The sequence below is a fragment of the Lissotriton helveticus genome, chromosome 2_1 (assembly GCF_964261635.1).
Source record: "Lissotriton helveticus chromosome 2_1, aLisHel1.1, whole genome shotgun sequence".
Lineage (NCBI taxonomy): Eukaryota > Metazoa > Chordata > Amphibia > Caudata > Salamandridae > Lissotriton > Lissotriton helveticus.
Window position 1 is genome coordinate 383,366,840 of NC_136059.1, and position 15,935 is coordinate 383,382,774.

Consider the following 15,935-nt stretch of genomic DNA (forward strand, 5'->3'; position numbering starts at 1 on the left):
CCCCCCTCTTGATGGAAAATCTTGACGAGCACTCCCCTCGTTGTCCAAAGTGCACCCTCGCCCCAGCATCTCTATATAATTCCCTAATAAAGTTAAGGATTGGAGCTTCCATACCCAGATCCCCAAGCGTGGACCATAATTGATTGTGGTCGACACAATCAAAGTCTGAACTCAAATCACTAAAAGTAATAAAAAGGTTCCCTTTCTTAGCTTGAGTATACTTGGAAATTAAAAAATACAAATTTACACTCTGCTCAACCGTTCCCATACCAGGGCGAAAGCCATACTGGAGACTAGATAAAATGTTGCCTTCCTCAGCCCATTGTTGCACGCGCTTTAATATAATGCGGACAGCTACCTTCATTAGGGCATCAAGGAGGGAGATGGGGCGATAGCAAGTTGGGTCGTGCCTGTCCCCCTTTTTAAATATAGGGACAACTATCGCCTCTGACCACGTTGCGAGAAGTCCATGAGTGTTGGCACAATTCATCACAATGGTTAAAAAAGGGGCCCAGAGATCGATTTCAGCTTTAAAAACATCAATAGGTATCGCATCCGGGTACGGTGCCTTGCCTGATGGGCTGTCCCGTATAGCCAGAGTGACCTCCTCACAAGTAAAGAAAATATCCAAGGGGAGGGTTCCTAGGCAGGATCTACTATTATCGCAGGACATGGGAAGAGCCAGAGGGGGTAAATGAGTGGGGAGTGGATTTTCATACAGGTTTTGGGAATGAGCCACCCAGATATCCCCATTTATGGCTATGTCTATCGGCTCAGGATTTTTGTTCCGGACATAGGGGGCATTTACGGCCTTCCAAAAGATAGTTGGATCCCTATTTTCAGAGGCAGATATTAGTGCTTGCCAGGTCTCTTGCTTCAAGGATTTCTCTCTATTCTTAATTGCTCGGCGGTAAAGGTGTCTGGCCTTTCGGACCTCACATGGTGATCTAGGTGTGGCGTGTAAAACCTTTTTTAGGGATTGTAGCGCAGATGTGCAGTTCTTATCAAACCACCCTATAGATTTGCTTGGGCCTGACCTGAACTGACGGCAGAGTAGATGTTTTAAGGTTGCTTGTATCCTTGAAAAAGAATCCAACATTTTGGAGGGATCTTCCAGGGGAAATAAACAGATGTTAATCTCTTCCTTTCTTGACATAAATAATTTAGCAAGAAGCCCAGCGGGATCAACCTTATCCCATTTGAGGGTATAGCCGTTGGTATGCCCAAGGGAAATAGGTTGTTGTTAGATGGGGCAATTGTCCCTAGATGCCTGCTTATGTAAGAGCTTGTTTATAGTAAATGAGATAGCATAATGGTCACCATAAATATCATCTAAGATTTTCCATGATGACAGTAAATGGGCGTGTGTTTTGGCGAAAAGCGTAAAATCTATTACGGTGTTGCAGCCCCTCCCGTGAAACGTTGGTTGAAATGGTAGAGGTGGTGAGCATAAGTCGTTAATGTATGACAAATTAAAATAAAAAAGAAATTTATTTAAGATGTCCCCCATTTTAGAATGAGTGAAATGATTCGGAGTATCATCCAAAGAAGACCCGAGGCCGCAAAAACCCTTCAGGCCATACTGGTAGATATTACAATTAAAATCACCCAGCCAAGCAAGGACGCACTCCCCACCTTCAGATTCCTTTAAAGTGATAATTGTGCGGCTCAATTCATCTATAATATCTAACAAATTTTCTAAGGGCACATTATTATAAAAGTTTATTAAAATCAAGTTAACAGAATTCCCCCACCTGATCATTACAATCTGATAAAATTCAGAGGGGATATGTTTCAACACAGTAAGTCCACTAGAAATACTAATATAAACACATAGACCGCCCCTGTTTCTTCCCTGGACAGTTGCTGAAGCTGGTGAGTGAAAGGTCTGAAACCCTAGCAGATGGACAGGATTTAGTACCCATGTTTCCTGGAAACAAAGGATGGCGTAGTTGCTAATTAATTCCAACCATGGTTGGAAGCCAGTTTTGGTTGCCAAACCTGCCAAGTTCCAATTAAGAACTAAGTGAGGGGAAAATTCAGGTTTTTGAGTAGGTTTTATAAATGCGGCCCCTTTTTCTTCTCCAATACTGGTGGAACATAGTATGGCGGATAAGAGAGTATGTTGTTCCCTAGCCTCCCCCCGAAGTTAGTTTCTACTTTCTGAAGAGAGGGGGTGGAGGATTCTCCAAGGCTGGGCTCGCCAAGTATGGTAAAGGTAGGAGGACTGTTAGGTGCTAAGTTATACCCAGAGGCACAATGATTTTTCACGTAGTGAGAGGATAAGTTTGACACAATTTTTCCCATTTTGGCAGGCTTCAAGGGCACAAAATGGACCCTTCTACTAGGAGACAAATCTGGTTGTGGTAGAATATTAACCCTCGGGGTTAATTGGGGGGTCTCAGATGCCCTAAAAGTAGGGATAAATGTAGCAGGAATAGCTTCATAGGTTGTTATGCGATTAATTGTTTGATCATACATACATCCGGATTGGGGATCAGGTAGCGCCAGTCATTCATTTTCATCTAGACCAGAAAGGGGATCGAATGGATTGTATAAGGGAATATTCCAATGCCCGTTGGAATTTATCTGATGATACGTACTAACAGGAGGGAGAAAGGGCCTATTGGAACATTGGGGTGGGAAGAATGGGGGAACGTTATTGAGTCCATGTCTTGGTGTTGTGATTTGAGAATTGCGATAAGGGATTTGCAAAGGATTGAATCTATTGAGGGTTGGTGAAAAATTTAGGGGGGTCATCAGAGCTTTGGGATAGAAATAGCTCAGATTACGGGATGAGACACTACCATCACCTCTCCCTGGAAACCAATCACTAATATGCGTTATAACTCTATGATCCCTAAAATTGATTATCACAACGTCCCCCGCGATATCTTTTGGTCGGGGACCCACCCAGTTACATCGTCTAACAGACACTATATCTCCGTTTAAATGTGGTGGAAGAGGTCTGTTAGTGCGTAGCCAATAAATGGCTTTATTTTTAAGGCTGGCATCGGTTTCTATACTTCCTTCTGCCAAAACTGGGACTCCAGTCAAAATGATGACGTAATTTGATGCCTCAGGGGGTAAATCTATATAATTTCTGCTATTAAGTTGTGCCATATGCGTTTTAGGTGCCTTAGTTAGAACTGTACTTTTGGCAATAGGCAAATTAGAAGAACCTATTTTGGTTTTCTCTCTATGTTGCTGTTGAGACAGCTCCGACCTAGTAGGAGTGGTCTGGGGAATCCCTGGTTTGGGTATGGGGCCTAATTGGTTTCTGTGTAGCATATTTAGTTAACGGCTGGTTTACATGGGATGTAGATTGCTTTGAGGCCTCTTCGTTGAATTTGGAGACTTCCAGTAAACAATTCATTTGCTCACCCAGCCTCTTAACTCTCTCTGTGAGCGGTAGCAAGAGAGATTTTAAGAGGTGTTCCATAGCCTTCATTAGACCTTTTGGGGATGAACCTTCTGGGAGTAAACTTATTAAAGGGCCTGATGGTACAACCCTCACTGGATCTAATGTTACATCCCTCGTTGAGTCTGCTGGTGGTATTTTTGGACATTTACCCACTTTTCTGTCCCCACCCTTCTTCCTTCTTTTTTTTTTGGTGGGGGTCCTTGGACTCCTTGTTGCCTTTTATTACGTTTATTTTCTTTTTAGGCACTAACCACATTGGGGAATGAATCTCTAAGGCTACTTCCAGCTCTACTAATGAATTAGTTAAGGTAGGTGGGACGTGTATATTTGTCTCTGAGGCTACTTCCAGCTCTATTAGTGAGTTAGATAAGAGAGGTGTGTCATTTATATTTGTAACATTATTTATATCGTTGGTAGATGCTGTGGGAGATCTATCCTGCTAAATTAGAGGGATGCTCTCAATACTGGATAACTAAACTCCACATTTTCTAGTAGATTATTGTTTTGTGGTGAGGTAGCTGGGTGTATAGGACCCAAAGATGAGGACTTATGCTTGAGAAGTTCGACAGATAACCGACGCTCGGCACGTCGCTCAGCCAGCGCGATTTCTCTGTCTATTTCTAGAGTGGCCCTGGTGAAATAAATATCTAGGGGTCCTATTGTTGTCCCCCCTGAAGTAGAGTGTTTAACTTTTGGTATATGCGTAGTCATGCTGTAAGCAGGAAATGCTAAAGAACTAAGCCACTATAATCGACTAAGTAAATGTCAAGAAAATAAAATAGTCATTTAGCATTATCCATCAATAGAGTCAGATATAGGGTTTAAGGCGGGCAGGTTGCAGCTTACTATATCAAGATCCGAGGAGTCCTGGCCTCAATGAAAGAGGGTAGGCCCAGCCCAGCCTCCTGCAGTCCCTGACGGCCACAGACGGCCCGCCCTTTGCCCGGGCTTAGCCCGGCGCAGACCCGCGCGCTATCCCGCGACGCGGGGGCTGCAGTGATTTTATAGCGCCTCCGGGCGCCAAGCAGGCAGAGTTACTTCCGGTGCAGGGGCGTTGGGGAGCCTGGTAGTTGTGGTCTCCCTCCGCTCAGCGGCCGCGGGATGACGTGCTGCGGCGGCGGGAGGGAGACACAGCAAAGCAGCAGAATCACCAAGGGGCCAGGGGTCCAAGGAAAACAGCAGCAGGTAAGTGATGCCCCAAAACAGTCTCACCAGTTGTTGCGAACTGTTTTAAAGTCATTCTGTGACAAAACTATAAATCGTGGGATATGCATGTCAAGTCTCTCTTATTTGTTTGTGCCATCCATGGTCCGGAGGAACAAGTCCCCAAGATAAAGGCAGTGTGTGCAGACAATTGGTCCGGCGACATCTTGGAGGGGATGAACAGAATTCAGCACAGTAGTGCCAACTCAGACGATGGCGCCTAGTGGGGTGGGAGCAGGAAGTTTTTCAACAACACAACCATACACCTGGAAGACACGTATTCTATAACAAACATGGGTAACTCCAGTACCGGTACTTGCTTTCAGAATATTGTTCAGACATGGGAGTTTTGTGGCGTAGTCAGACCCGCTAGCTGGGTAGAGTTCCAGTTCTACACATTCTCACTATTGGAGGAATAGCTAAGTAAGCTCCAAGGGTGCCCACAAAATATTCTGACCACAAATCAAACTCCAGCAGGGGACCCCATGTTCTTTAGGCTGCAGTGGGTCTGTAAATGGCATGCGGTTAAAGACAACTTATATTGATAATGTTTACTTTGAATTATCAAGGTGGGAATTGAGTCAGGGGATAGCAGGCACTTTTTCAATGGCACTTTTATTGTTGCTACTTTCTACTGTTTTTCCCTCAACCGCCTTGCATTGATTCAGGGTAATCATGGGATATACAGAGGGGAGGATCTATAGGGCAGAGGCCTAGTAGTGGATTTTTACCTTTGCGGGCTGATTTATTCAAATTAACCTAAATGAAGGTCCTCGCCCTTGGAAGAAATACCCAGACAGCTATGCAGGCTGTTATTGATTGTAACTAGAAGGGTTTGCTGCCTTATCTTTTGAGCACCAATTATCTGTAATTCATGTCAACAAGAGAGAGGCATCTACAGACTCCAACATTACGATCACGTTAGAGTATCCTCAGCAGACATCAAGCTTTAATCTGGGCACTCCATAGGTACTTATTGGTATTACTATTTCCCTCTTTTTCACATAAATTGAATTGTGTTTTTAGAAGACATGATCATAGCTGTTCTTTTCCCAGGACTTTCAAACTTTTGCCATCCAATACGGCGAAGGGCTCACGCATATCTTCGAGTTTTCCATCATTCACCAACGTTTGAAGGATCTACATATCTACCTCGTTCAAGGTTAGGACTCCTTCTCTCATCTTATCTCTGACAAGACTAAGTTTGACTTATAGCACATACCTTTTTTACACACGTCACTTTGATTAGAATGCACATGGTGAGGTCACTATTAGAACATGTAACATCACCTAATGGTCTCTCTTTTTCTCTGCTCTGCATACATATATGCCACTTCTTTCTCTTCAAACACACATCGGAATTTCTACGTGTTTTTTCTATCACTTTCTTACATCGTATTGACATCCCTTTTTCTTGTTCCTTTGGGACTTCTTTTCCAACTTCAAATATGATAAAAGAATATCCACTTTTATGGAAAAAGTAATGGATAAAATGTAGACTCTGATTGGTATACAAGTGTATACTTACATATATAACTATTATTATTTACAGCCTTGAAAAAGTTACGGATGTAATGAAACACGTGTCGGCTGTTGTTATTTCTTCACCTACAGGCTGTACTGTTCCTTCATGTTCAAACATTCATGACTAATGTATAATCAATGACAACGTATGCACTTATATATGCAAATGTGTGTGAACCATTAAATTCAAGTCTACTTAGGTGCACAATAGTTTCTCCTATGATTTAAGTTGTGTGTATTGTTTGTAAGAATAATGTATTGAAAATAGATACAAATGATGAGATGAATATTGGGAGGTGCAACTGGCCATTTCTCACTTCAACACGAGATAGATTTTCGTGCACCAACACCCCAGGTAGTGTGGTGTTTTGCTACCTTGATTGGCACCGAGACCTATGTTCAATAGACACACATCAAATTTTTCCTGTTTTGAGGTGCGATTTCCTGTGCCACCACTACCCTGCAACATCTTGGACCAGACAATAGGGAACTCAGTAAATGGGTTACACAGGGCATGGAGGTCTGCCCAAAATTCAGTCCCAGTGTTTCGTGGGGCAACAATGGCTATTATCAGGGGTGAATCTATTACTAGTGAAACATGTGCTGTGGCACCGGGACCCGAACAGGTGAAGAACCTATTTCTGTAAAAGTGGTGACCATTATACCATCATGATCAAAGCAGGGCAGATGAAGAGTGAAACTGCTGTTTACAGGTGAAGCTAGAGGGGCCTCAACTCTGTACCTCGCTGCATAGAAAGCTTATAGCAGGCCAATGTGGGTCAAAAGATACCTCACTAATTTATTCAGTGGATTAGCTGGATGCCAATATTTCACTGGCTCTCTTTCAATTTCATATATAAATATGCACTATACCACTTCAACTTTTGGTACTGAACAGATGAACTAATTTACTGAATCAAACACCGGGATATCTCAAAGAGACAGAAGGGAGCGTAGCAATTTTACATTGGCTTAAGGGTGGAGGCAGGTTGGTGGAAGCATAAGTCTAATTCAAAACTCTTGCAGAAGCTTACTCTCAGCCCAGAGATAATGATCTAGGCAATCAGTTTGAGGGCAGCCGCTGGATTCAGGAAATGCTTAGTAAGATAAATATATCCTATTCTTTTATCCAAGATTTGGTATTCTTCTGGCTAAGCAGGTACATTGGTTTGTTTGGAGGACTGCGACAGTACAGGTGGCATTCAGGCTATCATAGAAAGCATGGCCGGGCAACCTTGCATGCACAAAGAGACATTATTTAATAGTGGGGATTTTAATCCAAGCAAAACAGCATAAATTGTGCTTTGACCCACCTGGCACAACGGACTAACTGTTTGCAGCGATGGATACACAACTTACTTTTCTACTTATCCTCGTTAAGGGGTCCTAGCAAGCAGATGAGTAAGGGGGCATCAAACTAGTTAAGTGAGTAGAATTTGAATAGACTGCACAGAATGTTCTGGTGAAATCATTCTCACATAAATGAATGAAACAATTAAAGTGGCACTTCATCCAAAAGGGTCAAGGATTTTTGATGGGACGTATTTTAGGATCACAGACATAATAAGTCTCTTTGTGCACCAGCAGACGTATTGTGGTATACCATAACACTGAAAGTTGTGGTAGCTATACTGTTCCTATTTTTGGGCCATTACTGCTGGGGTATTTGAGGCTCCAACATTCGTAGCCAAGCAGTCCCACAGGCTCGCCGGTAGGATTCCACAATTTCCAAGACCATGTTGGCTTCAGACTAGCAGCCAGAGCAAAGTGTACAGTGACCTATCGAGCAGATACGAGAGGGAAAGGAGGTTAACTTTTAAGAACTGTCAAGGCATCTACTTTACAAGTGGAGATTGTAGCTGGCTTTGTTACTCAGGCAATGCCCCAGTTTTCCAAGTGCACAGTCATTGTACCAGTTCAGTGCTGACTGGTAAGGGCTAGCAACAGTCCACGTGCCAGGCTAAGCAAGGGCATCAGTCCCTCCTACCATGATCACGTGCTCCATTGCGTTTGACCATACTCAAACTGACACGTTTCTATTATGCACTCTTTTCTTAGGACAAACATTCCAATACATATATTTCACTGGATTTGCAATGAGTCGCCTAGGAGTATCTGTCATACTTGAACACATATGGGAAGAACGCTATCCCAGTGCTGGGAACAGGCCCGCAGGTCACTACTTTATATAAACTTTTTGGGGCAGAAAATATTAGTTGCTTGACTGGTTCTGCTCTTCCTTAATGGGTGGTAGTCAATATCACAAAGTCTTAAGGTGCGGTAACTTCATAAGTTTAGCATATTATACCTTGAATCAATATTATAGTTATGAGATTGTCCAAAAATCATGGTCGTCATCCAACAGAATTGATTAGGTATGGGGCCAGGTTAGAGGGGGTGGGGAACTGACCTGCTGGAGGTCCTGGCCTTCTAGCGCTTACCTCTGTTGCCTATAATTTTTCCTGGGTTATGGCCGAATGGTCATGGGGTTCCCCAGCAGGGACAATGCACTAAGCAGCTTACTGGGTTTTGCCTTAAAAATGGTACTCAAATGTTGCAGTACCCTTGAAGTTATTATCAAAACCCTTCTACAGAGAGGTGCTAGGGGTATGGTGCTAGTTGAAGGGGGGAACTGACCTGCCGGTGGCCCTGACCTGCTAGCTCTACTGTGCCCCAGCAGGGACAAGTTGCTCGGACTAATGGATCCCTTCATCAGCATTAATGCACTTGTTGAAAATGTAAAAATACGTCAATCAATAAACAAAGGAGGAGGTTCATAGATTATATCAAAGACTAAAAATGAGTAAACACTTGTCCGGCCACAAATAAAACCAAAGTCCGGCGTAGTCTGCGCCTTACATTCATTACTAATATGCAGTATGCCATAAACAAAGCCTTTGGGTACTCATACACTTAGTTTTTACCACTGGCTGTTGGCTTAACCAAAATACAAGATAAGGTATCTTGGCTTTTAAGTACAAGGGCAGAATACCTGCTCCATGGAAACTTTTGTCATTCAGATCTAGAACGAAGCATATCTTATAGGACATAAAAGTCGTATGTTTCACAAAAGGGGCTTAATCGCAAGACGTTGGACCCTAGTGGGTCATGCAGCACTTGCGCTGCGAGGTCTTGGGGATGTCAGGCTATACCAACAGGGTATTTATGCATGTTTCTCAATACATATCTTCAATAATGACAAGCCCCGGGGAGGCCCACATCCTCTTTCGTCTGCACGAAATTGGCTAAATGGAGATACCAATCCTCAAACATCCCAGCAGCATAGCCTGCACCTGGGTGTCTTTTAACAAACATTCTGAAACAAAAGTGAAGCTGACCAAAGCAGGGGTTATTCATTTAATGGCTCAGTGGCAACTTGGAAACAAATGAGGCATGGAGGCAATCTCCAGGTAGGTGCTTGTGCGGAGGGGGAGGGCGAGTCACCAGTAACCTCTTCGCCCTGAAGGTCGGATACCCGACAAATGTGGCTATTTTTTCTGCTTTGCCCCCATGATGGAGTAATGTGTATCTGGGTATGGGTCTGGCTGGAGCGGGGACTGTCCTGCTGGTGGTCCTGGAGCTTTCAGTCCTACCCTGGGTTGCCTGGGATTGATTATTGATATGGACTTTGCTTGTAAGGCTGGCCAGGCCACAGGTGCCCTGGCATGGATGGCACGCTATGCAGTTACCTGGTGTTGTGTGTATTTTTATTAATTTGTTGTCAGTCCTCACCTAGTCAAGTGAAGAACTTGTACAAGTGAATGTTGATGGCGTTATTTGCCTCTGATTCTTGGTAGAGAACAGAAATTGTTGGCTCAAGGTGCCGGCCCCTCTGGGGAATGTAAATGGAAGATGCTTTGCTGTCTGCAATGCAACCATTTATAGGAGCTTGCAACTGGGGGAGTTGATCCTCAGTATTGAACTGTATACCACTGCTGAGTCATGGCGGAATGTATTTTGATCATACATATTTTCAATTGTCAGTGTATCTGTGTGATGCATTTGCTTGCTTTCCATATCGCTGATGTATGCAACTGCCTTCCATTCCTTGGCCAAATTTTATTACATTAAATGGATACGTCTTGGTAGAACACACACCTGGGTCTCTGTTTCCTCTTTCTTGCTGTTGAATGGGATGGAGGGTTGAGCTGCATGGTGTTTCTCGCCACAATGTGGAGGTAGCAATTGGTACATTGCGGGCGCACTATCCCCAGGTATGCTCATGATGGGTTACTACTGCTAATTAAGTAGCCATCTTGAAAGTCCTCCTTTCCTTATAGACTGAAAAAGCAACCATTCACATGCAAGCAAAGAGGCTTATTCTGCCAAGGGCAAAAATCGAAGCTTTCATTCTTTCTATAAACATTCGTAAGTATTTTAATTGTTGTAATGATACTTAACATTCACCATAAAAGCTTTTCATTTATCATATGTTACACAATTATGTTATTTCCAGTATTATAAAACTGTTGGAAGTGTTGGAAGATAATGAGTCACATAATAGAATAAAGGTTTAGAGTTATTTATTGATGAGGTCCTTTCATATGAGCTGAGGCGTAGCTTCAAGGAGTGTTTGGGGCATGACAGCACTCAAATAAATTCATTCTTGCCTTTGTAGTTGGTTCTGGGGGCCCTGAGTCGTGTCTTCTATCTCTGGGTCCATTTTTAAGGTTTCAGGTTCACTCTGTGACACTCTATGGCACTCTACGACACTCAATGCAACTCCCTCTATGCCACTCCACACCACTTTATTTCACTCTTGACACACTACTCCACTCTAGTCCGCTATGACCCTCCACTCTATGTCACTCTATGCTACTCCACTCTAGCCTACTCCAGTCTGCGACTGTATTCGCCACTCCAATCTATGCTACTCCACTCTATGCCACTCCACTCCACAACATACCACTCTATGACACTTTACTCTTCTCTATTCCATAAAACTTCAATCAACTGACATTCAAATCTATGCCACTCTATTTTTTGTGACACTCTACTCCATTCTATGCCACTCCACGACAATCTACTCCACTATCCTTCATAAAAACTCTACTCCACTGGACACAACTCCCTCTACGTCACTCCATGCAACTTAACTCCACTGTAAAATACTCTACTCCACTCTATGCCACTCACTCTATGCCACTCCATTCTATGACAATCCATTTAACTCTATGACATTCTGCTCCACTCTAAATTTCTAACCTGTACAGCACTCTATTCCACACTACTCCCTCCACAACACTCCACAATACTCCACGCCATTCTACACCATCCGCCTCTCCACTCTTCATCACTCTACTCCACTCCACTCCAAAACATTCTACGCCACTCCACAACACTCCACTCTACTGTACTGTACTCTACTCCACTCTACACCACTCAACACTCCACAACGCTTCACAATATACTATGCCACTCCACTCTGACACTCTACACCACTCTATGCCACTCCGCTGTCTGGCACTCTATCCACTCCTCACCCCTCCACTCGATGTCTTTCCACTCTACTTCAATCCACCCACAACACTCCATGCCACTGTACACCACTGTACTCTACTCCACTCCACAACACTCTACGCCACAGCACTCCACTCTACTCTACTCTACCGTACTCCACTCTAGGCCACTCCATGACACTCTAGGCCACTTCATGACATACTATGCCACTCCATTCTATGACACTCCATGACACTATACTCCACTATATGGTACGCCCCATACCACTTCATGCCACTTTACTCCACTCTACTCCATGATAATCTACTCTACTCCACTCTACCCCACTCTTTCTCCCTTCACTCTACGACATACTATGCCATTCCACTGTATGACACTCCATTCCACTGTATGACACTCTACTAAACTCATTGCTCCTGCACTCTATGCACTTCCACTCTACTCTATCTAAAACACTCCATGACACTCTATCCTACTATATGCCACTCCACTCTATGCCACTCTACACCACTCTATGACACTCCACTCCATTCTACTCCACTTTGTGAAACTCCACTCAATGACACTCCACTCTACACCACTCCACAACACTCTATGCTAGTCCACGACTCTCTATGCCACTCCACGACCCTCCACTCTGTGCCACTCCACTTTACGACACTCTGTTATATGGCTTACATTTAGTCTTCATTTTAGTTTTCCCTTTTAAACTTAGCATCTTTACGAAATGGTGGTTTGAACATGTTTTTCACATGCATGACAAAATGCCAAGTATGCATTTATTATGGTTAGACTTTGCTGTTCTGATGTTTGCACTTTTAGTTTCAGGGAAACATACTAGAACGTGATGTTCTTGCTTTATTTTGTGCTCACAGACAACTCTTTTACCCAGACTAAGTAAAGATGTTTTTCTGTGCTTCTGGCAGAATGAGACAAGGCTGGTGTTTTATTATTTAAACAGCGTCCATTTTGAAGTCGATGAGCGGCACTTCACACCGAAATTATCACAAATGCTGTGGGGAGCTGTGAATAAGGTGCAGTTCCACAAGCCTCGACATTCATTCTAAGAAGGAAAATAGCTGCGCAGGCAGATGTGTATTGGCTTGTACACTCAGACGGAGTGCATTTCCCCAAAGGCTGGCTTCCTGAGATATTACACCAACATATGAGGTAAGATCATTTCAACAGGGTCTGGCAGAAGGGTACTCCCACGATGCACTCGCTAGTGTAGGAGTACTAGTGATAGATAGGAGTAATATTAGGAACAATTAACATGGTTGTATTGTTTGTGTTTTTAGCCATTCGAATAATGCTTATAACAATGATGTGTCTCAAATGTCTAAAAATCGCAGTTCATGTTTTACTTAAAAAGATTTGATCTTTTCAATAAACATTTGAACTCTGGAGGTTTAGGAGTCTTGATGTGGTACTGTGAGCTAGCTGCCCCAACATTTACTGATGATTTAGGAAGACTCAGTCCCTTTATTATGAATAGCTATGGGCTCTCTAATGGCGGCGGAGATGATACCTTCATAGTTGAGGCTCATGAAGCATATAAATGCAAATATTTTTATTCCTCTGGTAATTTTCCTGCAGTTAATGTTAATGCAAATTCACAGACATTTCACACATATACTGAGGCTACAGTTCCGGCTGCATGTAGACCTTATGAGTCTTTAGAAATCCTGTTAACATTCCAGTAACATCACAATTGGCTCAAAGAGTCCCTCCCACACACCCATCAGAATGTAAGACTGGGCCCTCTCAGTAATGACGGGGTGACCTGGATGGATATGCCATTTTCACATGCAAATAACTTAACTCAGGCAAAGACACTTCCTCTCTTAAATCATTTGCTTAGGCTGTATTAAAGTTGGATGCCGTTCATAATGCATTCATTAAACAGTGCCCCAGCAAGAGTTCTCCAGGCTGGTCCAGTGCAGTTAGCTATGCCCGCAATTAGCCTAGTTACCATTGATGCTGTTATATATAGGTAAGGTCCCAGCCAAACGTGACGAGATTGCGTTTTGGATGGCACAAAAAACAAATACGCTTGAGGCAGTTTTTCCCCGTACAGGACCCAAAATAAGTTTAGGATTCTCACTATGCATCTTCCACTTGGTATGGTTCCCCCATTTGAGGAGTCTAATACATGGGATACTGCATTTGCTTGCATCTACACTCTGTCTCATGGTACTTCTTCCATTTCTGGTTTGCCTGAAGTGCCTAAACAGATTCATACTGAACATGGAGCGGTCCCTGCCCTATATTTGTGGAAGAAACTCACTGGCAACTTGCCAGAGTGTCCTCAATTATTTTAAGTATTATTAGGGGGGAGGCAGCTTCTTTGGCGATCCGCCAATGGCTCACTTTAGTTCCTGCTGTCGGTCAGGAACGCGAGCTGCCTAAAATAATTTCTGAGACCTATACTTCTATAGGTAGTGATAGTTTGGGAACCAAGGCTAATAAACGACAAATTAAAGGCAAGTTAGAAGCCGAAACTGCCATGCAGAGACCTGAATCTTCTAAAAAACTATGGAATAAAAATAAAGATAAAGACTAGAACTAAAACACAGACTGGATTTCCACAACCGGAACCTTCCTAGAAATGTTATAATTTGTGACCGTGATAAAATGAAAGGTAGCAGTATTCTGATACATTTCCTTCTCGTTCCTTGCAGGACTGTACAGGCAAGCGGTCAGAGAGAGGGGGTCGAGGTGATCGCAGACCGGAGGAGTATGTGAAACCAAAGACGGACACACAACGCCCCTCGGACGTTAGTATAAAAAAAGAAAAAAAGAATTCCACAACAAAAGTGCGGTTTAAAAAGAAGAAGGTGGCATGAGTTTCCACTAAACATGCCACAAATGCTCAGAACTCTTCTTCGGAACAAGATGTGGGTGAGAACTGTTCTTGACAGCGCAGCAGTGGTCATAATAGTTCACCAGACTCTTCAAGAGTTTCTGGTGGCAAGACAGACGGATGACTAAATGCAATTTGAAACTCCAGATCAGCGGCTTAACTCTCCAGATAGACTTTATGATTTGGACATTTTGAGGAGGACATACCGCGTACTATTAAAGAAATATTCTGGCATTATTTAACTAACAAATACAACAATTTCTTGCCAGCTGTTGATCTGTTTTGGGTCCATTTCATAATACGCCCAAAGTTGTACTAGTGCTGAAAAGGTAGTAGTAAGCACCCGACTTATGACTGAAAGAAGTGAATTTTTAGTAGTCTGCGAAAATGTAGAATATTCAATACATCGAGGATGGTAGGTGGAAGGCTCTGGACTTTTTTAAGGTAATTCTCCACTAGCGTGCAAGGTGCGGGGCAGTAACCACCTTCCACAATAGGTGCTGGTAAACTAAAGGTATATTTCAGTGCAGTATTGTGTGGTGTATGTTATACCTGCTGCTCTGCCAGTGTGACTGGGGTGTGGGACTGGGATCAAAAGAGGACTGTACAAATAGTCCTAGGAGCATCTAACTAAAAAAATGTTTTAAGAGGCAGCACATTTGAGACCATCTACTCTTTCCTGTTCATTGGTATTCATCCGAAGCACCACTTTTTAATTCAAGCATCACTTCTTGATTTAGTGTGGTATTTTTCCTAATTCTTTGTTCAAGTCCGGTGTTTTTACATTATTTTCCACTATAAAAGTTTCTGCATAAACCCATCTCCTGCCATTAACTCTTTTTTTTAATTTTTAAAAACTTTTTGTTAAACAGGCATCTGAAAAAAGTGTGATACCAGTAAAACACATTTTAGCTCTAACTATAGGACATTTTACATAATTCCCGTGAAATTTCACAAAAGTTACAACAAATGACACAATTTCTCCACCCCTATTTATGGGTCCCTAGGTCACTGAAATAACTGTTTGAGTGTGCGCATATGAGACATTCATGTGAGCACTTGATCGTCTTAGTCTGTAAATAACAATAGCTCGCAGACAGAGTTAATAGATTACCTGACTTGTAATCCGGAGCTCGTTTCTCACAATTTTCACCATATGTTCCGGACTGGCACATACACAAGCATTCTTTGTCAAGCAGCACCGGTCTACCATTATTCGGACAAGGAGCACATCTGCATGGGTCAAACCTCTCCATGTACTCATTAATAGCTTTCTGTAAGTTGCGACGCTTAGTCACGGCACAGGGTATACCCATCACCAAATCCAAAATTGGGGCAAGCTGTGAAATGAAAAAATGAAGTCATCATATATTTTTTAACCATTTATGTGCTTGCACATTTTATTGTCACATCTGGTGTTGAATAAAATGTCAAAAACACGAGAAACTCATGAAAAGTTCT

General features: G+C 42.9%; 1 protein-coding gene across 1 annotated transcript in view; it reads right to left on the reverse strand.

Moving 5' to 3' along the window:
• LOC144817999 (complement component C6-like) overlaps window positions 1–15,935 on the reverse strand; it is a 652,704-nt gene that overhangs the window by 155,929 nt on the left and 480,840 nt on the right. The window contains exon 11 of the mRNA XM_078675004.1: window positions 15,589–15,814. Within this exon, the coding sequence (XP_078531130.1) occupies window positions 15,589–15,814 (226 nt within the window). The remainder of the gene's footprint in view (window positions 1–15,588; window positions 15,815–15,935) is intronic.